This window comes from Ischnura elegans, chromosome 4, assembly GCF_921293095.1.
Source record: "Ischnura elegans chromosome 4, ioIscEleg1.1, whole genome shotgun sequence".
NCBI classification, from domain to species: Eukaryota; Metazoa; Arthropoda; class Insecta; order Odonata; family Coenagrionidae; genus Ischnura; species Ischnura elegans.
Genome location: NC_060249.1, coordinates 115,233,491 through 115,245,582, shown reverse-complemented (window position 1 = coordinate 115,245,582; position 12,092 = coordinate 115,233,491). Strand labels below are relative to the sequence as shown.

The 12,092-nt window shown below is 37.4% G+C and overlaps 1 protein-coding gene across 2 annotated transcripts in view; it reads left to right on the top strand.

Moving 5' to 3' along the window:
• The first annotated feature begins 16 nt into the window (after nt 1-16).
• LOC124157927 (mitogen-activated protein kinase p38b-like) overlaps nt 17-12,092 on the top strand; it is a 33,564-nt gene continuing 21,488 nt past the window's right edge. The window contains exons 1-6 of one of the 2 annotated variants that reach the window (XM_046533021.1): nt 17-101; nt 179-326; nt 566-754; nt 4,585-4,726; nt 7,267-7,429; nt 9,942-10,013. In XM_046533021.1, coding sequence (XP_046388977.1) covers nt 220-326; nt 566-754; nt 4,585-4,726; nt 7,267-7,429; nt 9,942-10,013 — 673 coding nt within the window. In that variant the 5' untranslated portion in view covers nt 17-101; nt 179-219. Of the gene's footprint in view, nt 327-565; nt 755-4,584; nt 4,727-7,266; nt 7,430-9,941; nt 10,014-12,092 lie in introns of both variants that reach the window. The other variant, XM_046533020.1, reaches the window with a different exon arrangement.

Genomic DNA, 12,092 nt, shown 5'->3' with positions numbered 1-12,092 from the left:
ATTTCCTGTAGGTGACATGACTGCGCAAGCTACAGCGCTGGTGGAGAAAAATTGAACTTTGTTATCTAATGAAAAAAATAAAGTGATTTGGGAAAGAGTTGGTTAGTGCGACGAGGTTACGATTTTTTGGTATTTGTGTATTTGTGGTGTGGTTTCTGATGTGTGTCTGAATTTCAAGGTACTGCTTTGTCAGAATAAGAATCTGGAATATATTATAAAATGAAGCCTGGATTTTATAAAGTAGACATAAATAGAACGGAATGGGAAGTGCCTCAGAGATATCAAATGCTATCTCCTGTAGGATCTGGAGCCTATGGTCAAGTTTGGTAAGCTTGTAGAAATAATGTAATATTTATTTTGAAAATATTTCACATGTTGTCATAGTGTGATTCGTTTTTAGTATCCCACTCGTCACTGTGTAACCGGTTGGCGCAGTTGCCTTTCACCTTAGCATATGTCATAACAAATCATTTATGGGGGAATATGTCTTCAATAGGCGGCATTAAAATAGTATTTTGTTAATCAATTTGTGGAAATATTATGTGTATTGTATCCACTATTTCAGCTCTGCAATTGATACGCTAACTAGAGTGCAAGTGGCAATTAAAAAATTGGCTCGGCCTTTTCAATCTGCTGTGCATGCCAAAAGAACCTACCGAGAACTGAGAATGTTAAAGCATATGAACCATGAGAATGTCATAAGCCTGTTGGATGTGTTTACCCCATCTACAACGCTGGAGGAATTTGATCACGTGTAAGATTATGTTTCAACAATTGTAATTTAGTCAATTAATTTTAGAGGAGTGAAATGTATCTAACAACTGATGCGATCTTTAAGTCCATAGTATTCAGCCTTCTACGGCTTGCTTGAACTCGTAGTATTAATTATTATATTCGAATTATTATTGATGATGACAGAAAAATAAATGAACAGGGCATTTCTCAGTAATTTTCCTCCCCCTTCGTATGACATGTTACTGTGGAAGATTTAGTGTATTCTGGTATTTAAGCCAAAATGTTGTCGCATGATATATCTACACATTTTTGTAAATGCCCTCTTTTGAAGAACATTAACTGACGTTTACATGGCAGTGTCTCTCAGGTATGCAAAGTGGATTTTCTAACCTTAGCTTAATGAATGAAGACTGAATAAAGATGTACGAATATATATCATGCCGTGCTACCAAGTGTGATACTGCCATCAAAATTAAAACTGTGGGAACTATTGATGGCTGCTCATTGTTAGTCAGTCCCGAAAATTCAATTAGTGTTCACGGCTCTTGATTATTGAGTGCTACCTTTATTGCTCTTCTAATCCCCCCGTGGAAATCGAAATTCATAGTCCATTTAATATTTATTGGCTTTTCAACACCATTGTCTAAATGGCAATAAGCATTGTAATTCTTCTTATTGATCATCAGTGGCCATTTCTCCCATATGTAATTGTCTATTGAAGTTGTCATGTTCATATTCCAATTTGAAAGTCTAGTTCGAAAATCATTTTCTTTGAGTGTCGGTTATACAGGGGAAACTTTTACTCGGACTAGAAACAGTCTTTCCGAAAGCATCAATCATCTTGTACTCACAACACATAAGCTATTATGGTATTGCCTTTCCCTGGGGATAGATTTATTGTGGAGTGGTCTAGTTTGAAAATTAGTCCTGGTTGAATGCCTTGCTGCGAGTGTTTAACCTTTTGAATGAAGTGCTATGTGAGCAAATATGATACCTTATGTTATTGTTTTACTGGCTCTGTCGGTATTGGCACCCTAACAATAATCTCAATCAGTGGAGTAGCGATGTTAATACCTTTGTTCACCCCAAACAGTATAAGGTTTTTCTCAAATGCGATTTCCATGGGAGGACTCGTTAAAACTGAGGTAACAGAACAGGTAAAAATGCATAGTACCTGTAATAAACTTAATTTGTCCTTCCTTGAATGCAAATTTGCAAAACTTAGTGTCATAGTCAGATGTAAAACCCACGTTTAAGACCTTCATTACTGTCCATCATGTCTCCTATGACCGCCAAAAATCTATAGCTAGGTTCACAGTGAACTTAAGCAATATGCATGCGTGCAGTGAAGTGGAGGGGACTAGAATTAAATGCGAAGACACACGAAGGGTGAAATTCACCATGGAAGAATATTTTGTCTTAGCCAGGATTCAAAACCAGATCTCCTGATTTCCTGTCAGTTATGCTAACCAGCTACACAACCAAGAAATCCTCCAAGGCAAATGTCTAACTGACCCAGATGCTCACATTTCAAGACAGAACTTTGGCAGTGCTCGTGATTGCATAAAAAATACTTGTTTTTTGCTGTATTTGGATAACCTTTGTCGCTGAATAGCGACAAAAGTAGAGTTTTTCTCTCCAACAGAGGCCTAGTAAACACAACACTTGAGATGTCAACATCTGCTTTGGTTAAAACCCACTAGAAATTTGCCGTGGAAGAAGGTGTCATGGTGGTGTAACTGGTTAGCATACCTGACTGTAAAACAGAAGATCTGGGTTTTTTATCCTGGCCCAGCCAAATTATTCTTTCATGATGAATTTCACACTCACTGGATACCGTATTTGTCTGAATATAGTCTCCCTTTTTTTCCAAAAATGCCCATGATGGAAGCTAAGGGGGGGACTTTATTCAAACCCATTTTTTTTTTCCGAAACTCAAGCCTCAAAATTAAGGGGGGACTATATTTGGAGGAATACGGTATTTCCACTCATTTATGTGACTCCATACAAAATAATTATTTCACACATTATGTTAAAACTAGACGAATTTACTACTGTAGGTTTCTTGTATAGAATGTTCAACTATCCAAACTAAGGTGTAAGATAATGTCAAATATCTAGAAATAACATCAAAACTGTTGTTGGGTCACAGGTAATATATCGATGGCTAAGTTCCAACAACACTTATCTCAAATTTGGCCGGTTTGAGACAGGTGTCTTAAACAAAGTTTATTTACATTTAAAAAACAATATACTAGCAAAAAACAACTCTTGTTTGCAAATGAATGCTTCTTTTTTCAGTTTTATGAACTTCTGGTTTTTTAATTTCAGTGCACAAGTTAAAAAAAATAATCGTTTTTGAAAAGTTGCTGCATATTTTTGCGATATGTGTTGTTAGAACTTACAACTTGTTAGCCATCAAAATGCAATAAACTCTCGATTATACGAAGCAGGATATTACGAAGTGATATTGCGGTCCTGGCAAAAAGCCTATGGTAAATACATGGCACTATTCCATTATACGAAGTTTTGATTATACGAAATGTTTTGAAATTACGAACCTCGGCTCGGTCCCCAGGAGCAAATGGCATTCGTTTATATGAACTACGGCGAAATATTTGTCAACAAAACTAGATACGCCGGCGTAAGTAGCCAAAAAAAATCAGCGCTTCCCACTTTGGTCCATCCAAAGTGTGAAGTTGTAAATGATAGTGCAACTTTGGAGAGAAAGGGTTCGCCTAAAACCTCACGGTGGGAATTAATTAATTGGGTGGGTACGGACGAAATAAATCAGTGGTAATCAACGAAGTCTCCTTTTCATTTTTTAGTATTAACTTCCACAAAGTTGAGCCTAATACAGTTGAACGAACTTTTTTTTTCTCATCACTGAGCGATAGAGGGCGACATAAATGGCGGTTAGGCCCTTAGAGTATGGTTAGGCCGGCTGCCGCTAAAATTCTGTGGGTGTTGGAAACAAATATCTATCTTACGCGTACTTAATAGTTGCTATTTGCTCCTAACCAAAAATTTATAACATTAAATTCTAATTATAAACTTTGCAATTCATTATTTGATTACGTTTTCTAAACTGGCTGGGAATTTCTGTAGCGATCGTTGATATTGAAGTATGTACAAGAAATGGGAATTTTATGGTGGTATAATTATTTAACGATCTTTTACAGCATAAATCGATAACAAAAAATCGGTTCATCGCCCGTTTTGTGGGGTTTTGTATTGGAAAAATGAAAGAGAGGTGCTACTTCGCACTGATTAGGATGCACCTCTAATATGTGGTGTGGATATGGGAAATGGCAATGAAAGATTTAATCCACAAGCTAAATTTAATATGAAGGAAAGTTCTGCAAATTGTCAAAGAATGCTGAAAATAATGTTATTTATGGTACACTTTATCAAATCAACTGCATTTAAATCGTAATCCTCCCATGTGCAAATATTCCATTTATGGGTTGAAGCCTCAAGCTCGAAATTCAGCTTCTATTAAGCTTATGCTCTATAATACTTACAAGTAACTTGTTAGTTTCATTACATGGACTTTAAGTTGAGACTGTCTTTCTATTATTTACATCTTTTTTTTTACTATTACAACTGTAAGCAGTTAACAGAGATCACTCTATGAAAATGCCAGGTGTGGGTGATTAAAAAATTGGTTGGTTTGATTAGGAAAGACTTATTGCTGACTTAAACTGGAATTTAAGAGAGGTTATCTTTCTTTTATTATATTAAAAAATACCATGTAGCCGTACCATTATTTAAATGTAGTTTTTTATTGCATCGTTTGTTGTTTTAATTTTACTTTTATAAAATTCTGAAAAGTATTTTAATTTCCAGATATTTAGTTACTCATTTGATGGGAGCTGATCTGAACAATATTGTAAGGACACAGAAACTTTCAGATGACCATGTTCAATTTTTGGTGTATCAGATATTACGGGGTTTGAAATATATTCACTCAGCTGGGATAATTCACAGGGTAAGTAATTTTTTATCACTTTTAACTCTCATAAAATTAAGATGCTCCTGATCCACAAAACAGAGGATCATGTACCAGCACATTGCTGTAGAAAGAGATTTTAGGCTGCATAAACGTATCTATTGAAGACATAAACTTTATTTCTTAAATTCCAGGACTCATAGAAAGTTTATACCTTTACAGAAAGATAAATCCTTTCTATTCTGTGCGCAAAGTATGTAGTTCCTTTGGTACTAGATGTGATGTGAACATGAATATCTCCTGCTTGCAGACTCCTCGGAGATGGCCATTGTTTCACTGCTTACAAGATTGATACTGTATTTGTCTGAATATAGTCCCCCCTTTTTTTCAAAATTAGGGGGGGGGGCATATTCGGAGAAATACAATATGCATTGTCATAAGTCGGTTATTCATTTAGCATCTGTCCTTTAGCATAAATTTTTTAAGTATTCCGGCACTAGTCACGGTGATAACTTTACGGGGTCACCCTCAATGCACAAATTATGCAAAAAATCCGTAGAGAAAAAAATCATTCGCCTTGACTGGGATTCGAACCCGGATTCCCCAATTTCAGGTGGAGTGCTTTAGCCAGTAAAGCTACCGAGGCATCATTCTCCCCTGTGGAAATTTGAGAACTACTCAGGGCAAGGTGGTATGGAATGCCTCGGAGGTATGAAGCGACTGCCTCAATGTGGTCACAGTTCAGGCTTAGCTCTTCGGCTGTGGTGCTGTGCGCACGATTTGGACTGCTTGTGGCATTATATGCTCAGCAGTCCATGCCACCTTGTCCGGTATAGTCCTCAAATTTCCACAAGAGATAATGATGATGCCTCGATAGCTTAACTGGCTAAAAAACTAGGCCGGAAATTGGGGGATCCGGGTTCGAATCCCAGTCAAGGGGAATGATTTTTTGCTAAATTTAGCATTCGGTCACATACTTTAAAGGACAATGTCTAGTCAGGTTCTATAATCTATATCTCAAAGTTACTGTTTTCTCTCTAAAATTTTAATTGTATATAGACCTAAATTATGTGTCCGTGAAATTAAAAGAAAAACAAGAGAATATAACATACAGTGAGTCCTCGTTTAACGTCACTTACCGTTCCTGAAAAATGTGACGATGAACGAAATGTCGTTAATCGAAGCATAATATCCCATAAGAATCAATGTAAAAAGTGAATATCGGCTCCTAGACCTCACAATTCCTGCGCGAAAAAATGTTAGCGTATCATATCTGGGGCATTTTTTACAGTGGGAATGCTAAACTATCGCATAAATACGAGTTCCTGTCTTCATCAACGACAATGGCAGCAGTGACGTAAATCCTTCTCCATTTTTGTATCTTCCAGCATTTGCTTTTCGGCTTCGCTATGGTGGTCGCCCGGGCGAGCGTCACCTCGGCATCATCATCGCTGAAGCATCGTCGCAGTTACAGGAACCAAAATTATTGTGAACTCGTCAAAAAAAGTGACGACAAAAACTCCGAGTACTACACGGAAAAATGCCTTGAAATCGCTTTTTAGGTTCCTGAAAACCATTATGTCAAGTAAAACCTTGTGCATCTACGCAAGAATTCATTTTGCATAAATTTTTGCTAAAACCATTGTCGCAATTAAGAATGAACACACCGTTTTACACTTTGCTTAGACAGACTGTATTACCGCCCACAAAACGAACAACCTGCAACGCCCGCTGCTTCGCCTTTTTTTTCGCGCGAAATTTAAAGGACGTGACGTTATCGCGAAGCGTAGGAGCGATAAACGAATGACGGTCTCAAAATTTTCGTGACGTTATCGCGAAATGACGTTAAATGGGGTGACGTAGAACGAGGACTCACTGTATATACTATTTTTCCAGACATATTTTGGGAAATAATTCACGGCGAGCCTTGGTTAGCATAATATTATTGTTTATAAATGTTTGGGTTCACCATTTGCTCATGAAGTAAAACAAGAGGTTCTAAGGTTAGTCCTGCTCATGTGTTCACTGAAGTAAAGTTGTCTCTGTCTGACGAAATTTCATGCTATGAAATATTTTAACATGCAATTTTATTATATGTTTTATGGTGTCACATTTTGTAAGAAAATGGTACCAAGAGGTACATGCCTTGTCTCTCACTGAATGTCCTTGAAATTTGAAAAAAAATGTTTAAATTATAATGGCCATCTTTCTTTTTTCTTGGGAAAAGGGTAATATTGTTACACCCGAATTAAAACCTGAGTTATTTCTAGCTAAGGTCCTAACATCTGAGTCGTATAAAAATGTCTGCTGTTTAACTCTCTTGATACTGTATTGAAGATATATTCAGCATTGCCCAAGGCTTAGTGCATGTAAATTTAACCATCATTGTAACAAATGAAATTATTTTATGTCAACAAAATAAATCATGTGATAGAATAAGGCATTGATGCCAATTTATAAAACCATTATTGTCATAGCAAATATGGTTTTGTACAATGTAGCCTGGCCTGGCACACTGTTATTTTGTATTTTGAGCATTTGCAATGCGTGAATGTTCATTTTGCAAAAATGATTTTCAGGACCTGAAACCATCTAATATTGCTGTGAATGAAGATTGTGAGCTGAAAATTTTAGACTTTGGTCTTGCTCGACCCACTGAAAATGAAATGACTGGATATGTGGCCACAAGGTGGTACAGGGCTCCAGAGATAATGCTAAATTGGATGCATTACAACCAAACAGGTATGCTCGATGAAAATATCATTTTGCAATCGTGTAGAGTTGACTTATTTTACTTTGGTATGTCATAATTTATTAGCAAATTGAATAGCTGTTACTTGAACGGTATAAGTAGTATTTTTTAACATGTAAAATGAAAAAGGTTAGGAACGATGCTGATACAAAAAATATTGAACGAAAACTTTTGATCCGAAAATGTGAGATTCATCATAAATGTTCATATCCTAATAGAGGATGATACATCCAAATTGGGAAGGCTTCCTTTGCTAGGGCGCAGATAAATATGAGACTTGGCGGTCACTTCTCAGGAAGACAATTTGGCCATTACTACTCTTGTCTGCCCTGCGACGCAATTGGCTTTGACACCAGATTCTGGGCTCATCTTTGAGCATTGATTGCTATGGAGCCTGCCAGGGCAGCTGGTGGAATCGCCGCAAACTGGTTGTCATGCCCCTCAACCACATTGAAGCTTTTATTTAATGTACTGCAATACACTTCCATTATATAGAAGATTTAAGTCATAACTACAATCTAAATCATGGTCATAAGGCACTTTATCGCACTGAGCCTATTAATGAAACTGTGCTATCAGGTGACAGCTGGCTGGGAATGTTCTGCTATCTCTTGGTTTGGCTATTGTGTTGTCTGCCTCCTGTGCACCAGTGATAACAGTGTTCTATGTGATAATGAATCTAAGGTATTCACCATTGTGTCTAGCAATGTCTGGCAGTTTTATAGATCTTTTCTCATTTGTATTGTTTACCAAGAGAGAATGTAAATAGAAGCAGTTGGTAACAACTTCCTAAAAGTGAGTGGCTGCACCACCAGTTAACATGTGTACATGTTGCCAACTGAGCAACTGTGAACTCCCCCTCACAGTGTTGAAGAAATTTGCAAACACGGTCAAGGCGTTGCTCCTTTTGTCTGTCAGTCAGCATCCGGGGGACCCAGGAAGTGCACATATTGCAATAACCCAACATTTCTGTTAAGTTCTCTCAATTGTGGCATCGGAAGCTTCAGGAATGCATTCAACAAATTCACGGACAAGTACCCTTTGATGATTTTTAGTGATTTTTCCGGGTATTCTTCCGCGTTTATCCATTTTGTAGGACAATATTCCAACATTCCAGTTGGCTTCCTCAGGTCCACTGAAGTGTCGATGCAGAAAGTTGTTCATCTTATATACACCCCGTTTGCCGCCTTTTCTGTGGAGGTGTGCCCTGATTGGTTAGGATCTTTGAAGACCCTTTTCCACGTATTGGTGAGATTGTAGCCGTCTTCACGGTTGAAGTTCTTTGTCGTTTTGGCAATTTCAATTGCCTCTGTGATTATTCTCGGGTAGTAGCGGCTTTCATTGTTCAAAAGAGAGGCGTTGTAAAAGTCAATATTGTATGTCGGTCCACTCCATTGGTGTTCCGCCACCGCTGACTGGGTGAAATGTCTATTTTTTACGGCCCTTCTGTGCTCTTGGACTCTGCATTTCAGTGCTCGTGATGTTTGGCCGATGTAGGAATCACTGCTGCTGCATTTAATCTGGTATACTCCTCCACTGATGTCTTTAGGGTGGTGGTCTTTCGTGTTGATGAGGATATTCGACATCTTGGTGACGCATTTGAATCTGGTCATGATGTTGTGTTTCTGGAGGGCTCTCTCGATCTTTTCCGTGGTACCGGCGACGTAAGGTAGGATAGCATGTGCTCTCGCCTTTTCTGTAGTAGGGCTCTCTTCATTGGTCCTTTTCGGGGCCATCAGCGACTGCTTACGTTCCATTTTGTGGGAAATCTTCAAGATGTTTTCTCGCTGGGAGCCGTTCATCTGGAAAGTTTCCATTAAATGTCGTTTTTCTTTTTCGATGGAGGCAGCGTCTGAGAGGGAGCATGCTCATGCTCAAACATTATTCCACCGAGCATGCTCGGTTTTGACCATTCTCCCCTTCCACCTGCCCTTCATGGACAATTTTCATCTTACCATCATGTCTCATGGTGTGGCCAATTAAGTTGTTCCGTCTCCTACCCAAGGTTTTTATAAGACTTCTATTCTTCTTAAAATTGCCATATTACTAACAAGTTGTCTCCATTTCTTCTATTTCACAACTTTAATTCATATTAAATTACGTAGCTGTTAGCAATAGACACTGTTGCAATTACGAAGGGGAGTTGAGGCGGAGCAATAACTTATATCCCTGTGATCCCTGCATATGCCTCCAACTGGCTATCTGTCTTTCCTTTGCCTCCATTCCCATTGTTTGAATTTGGTAATTATACATGCTGTATAATGTTATTGAGGAGCAACATGTGAAGCATGGTGGTTTAACCCAAATGACACTGAGCCAGACCTAAGGGGATTTTTGGAGGGGAAGTCGTTTGGTATGATTCATTTCATGAAGGTGGCAGGTGACTTAATTTTTTATTAACATTTTTTTTTAAAGAATAGTATGCTTGAAGCTGTTGATAAATTCTGATAGATTAGAAATTTATGTGTTACTTACATTGCTCATGTCTATTTGTTTATTTAGTGGATATCTGGTCTGTGGGCTGCATCATGGCAGAATTACTTACTTCTAGAACAATCTTCCCTGGAACAGATCGTATCCTTTGATTCCCATGTTTAAGTTATTTTTTTTAGTTGTAATAATGGTCAGTTTGTGGATAACTAGTGAAATTTATTATTAGAGTTTAATGTATACAGTAGAGCCTTGATTATCTGCTATTTGATTAGCTGTTCATTGGATGTCATTTCCCTAGCCTGTCCCCGTCAGTACTCACATACCCGCCAACATTCACCCTTTTTCACCTCAAAATAATGAGTTTTTCAATGTCATGGGTCCTAAATATTCCCAGTACGCATAAAGTTGTTACAAACATTGTCCTGAAAATATTATCTATCTCTTTGCATTATCCGTGTAAGCGTTCCCTTCGAGTGGGGCAGATAATCAAATCTCTACTGCACACTAAATTTCACTGGACAAAATCTCTCGTCTTTCTTTCACAGTCAGTTCTCTTCTTGATATTTATGAATATATTATGAGTTCCAAAAAAACGAGTATGACACTTCTCAATGTATTAGTGCTTTAGCATAATGAACATATGCAGAGTTCCTGAGTTTTAGCTTATTCACTATAAATGTCAGTTAAAACGAAGAAATTAAATTTTTATTCTTTCATAGGATCTGACAAATTCCCTGTTTAGTGTATCTTTTTGTAGGACTCATTCCATGTTTCAATTAAACCATACTACTTATTAATATTAGTTAAATAAGATGTTGCAATATTTCCAACGAATTCACTTTTGCATGACATGTTTTGGTCTATCAACAACATTTGAGCAGTGGCAATTGAAAATGATGATGCCTTCATAGAAGCTGAACACAATTGGTATTCTGTTTGGCACACCTGCTCTTCTGTTCCAAAACGCAGTCGTTGTTCATCCAGTAATGCATAGTGGAGCAATAGACGAAGCCATGCAGAGCAGAGTAATAGACAGAGCTGAGCGGAGGTTTGAATTCCCTTGCTTACTGATTATTGTGGAAACCATTAGAGTTGACTCTGGTCTTCGTTGAGCCAGAGTGTCAAGTTTCCTCCATACCCTCCACAATGTAAGTCTCAGATAAGCTGGGAGTGATACAATTTAGACGCGGCACTCTCCTCTGCAGTTCTACTTACTGCATATTACATAAATGACAATGGAAAAATAACCTTTAAATGCATAAGGCTAATTTTTTTTAAATACTTCATTATAGAGGGACACTTTCTATCTTTTGGGACCAAGGGCAAACTTTGTTGTCGGGAGTTTTTGTAATTTAAGAGGTTCGTCACTGGCTTTTGCATGCATTGTCCATTGGATGGGTCAGAGATTGGGCCAGTGACGTCAAAATATGGAGGTTTGCTTGTAATTTCACTGTTTGTTGCATTGAGGTTTTACTGCATATGTCTTGAAAGTGGTGCGATCATCTGTTAGGCATCTTGGCCAGAGAACTTTTTTTTGGCATTTTTCTAATTTCTATTGCACGACTTTCAGATCTAAGCGTACGTTTTGGCGTGGGACCTTGGGTATCAGAGATTAATTTCTTTTTGCTGAATTTAATAATTTGGCTCAGACTTCAATTCCGTGATAAATTGCTCGTGGTGTCTCATTACATTTTTGATTTAAAAGTTTGGAAGTAGAGGACTCGCTGTGAATGAGACTTCATTATTTTGATGTGGAAATTTGTGTCAAGTTAGTTGAGTAGTACATATTCTGTACTCTTAATTTGGTGTTCTTTTGGGGTTGTCCAGTGATTATTGAGTTTGTTTAGTTGCTGTACTTCACTTACGTAATTACTATGTATGTTTTTATGCGATTCTCCATTATCATCCAATGCAATGTCTTGAATGTTGTTAAAGATGATAGTATTCTTGACTATATTCTTACTTTTGAATTTACTTGGAAATTGTCCATGGTAATGGTGATAGTAATCATATGTCAAAGTTATGTTGTAATGAGGTAATAAATTAGGGAATACTATAGTGGTTATTTTTTATTACCCAAATGCTGTTCCTCTATATGTTGTGTCATATTATTGACTTCACCCATATTATTGCCATGTACACACATTTTGCGTTGACTGCTTCATTTTTTATGGAATACTATTTTCTTAGATGATTTTGTAATTTATACTTTAAATTTTT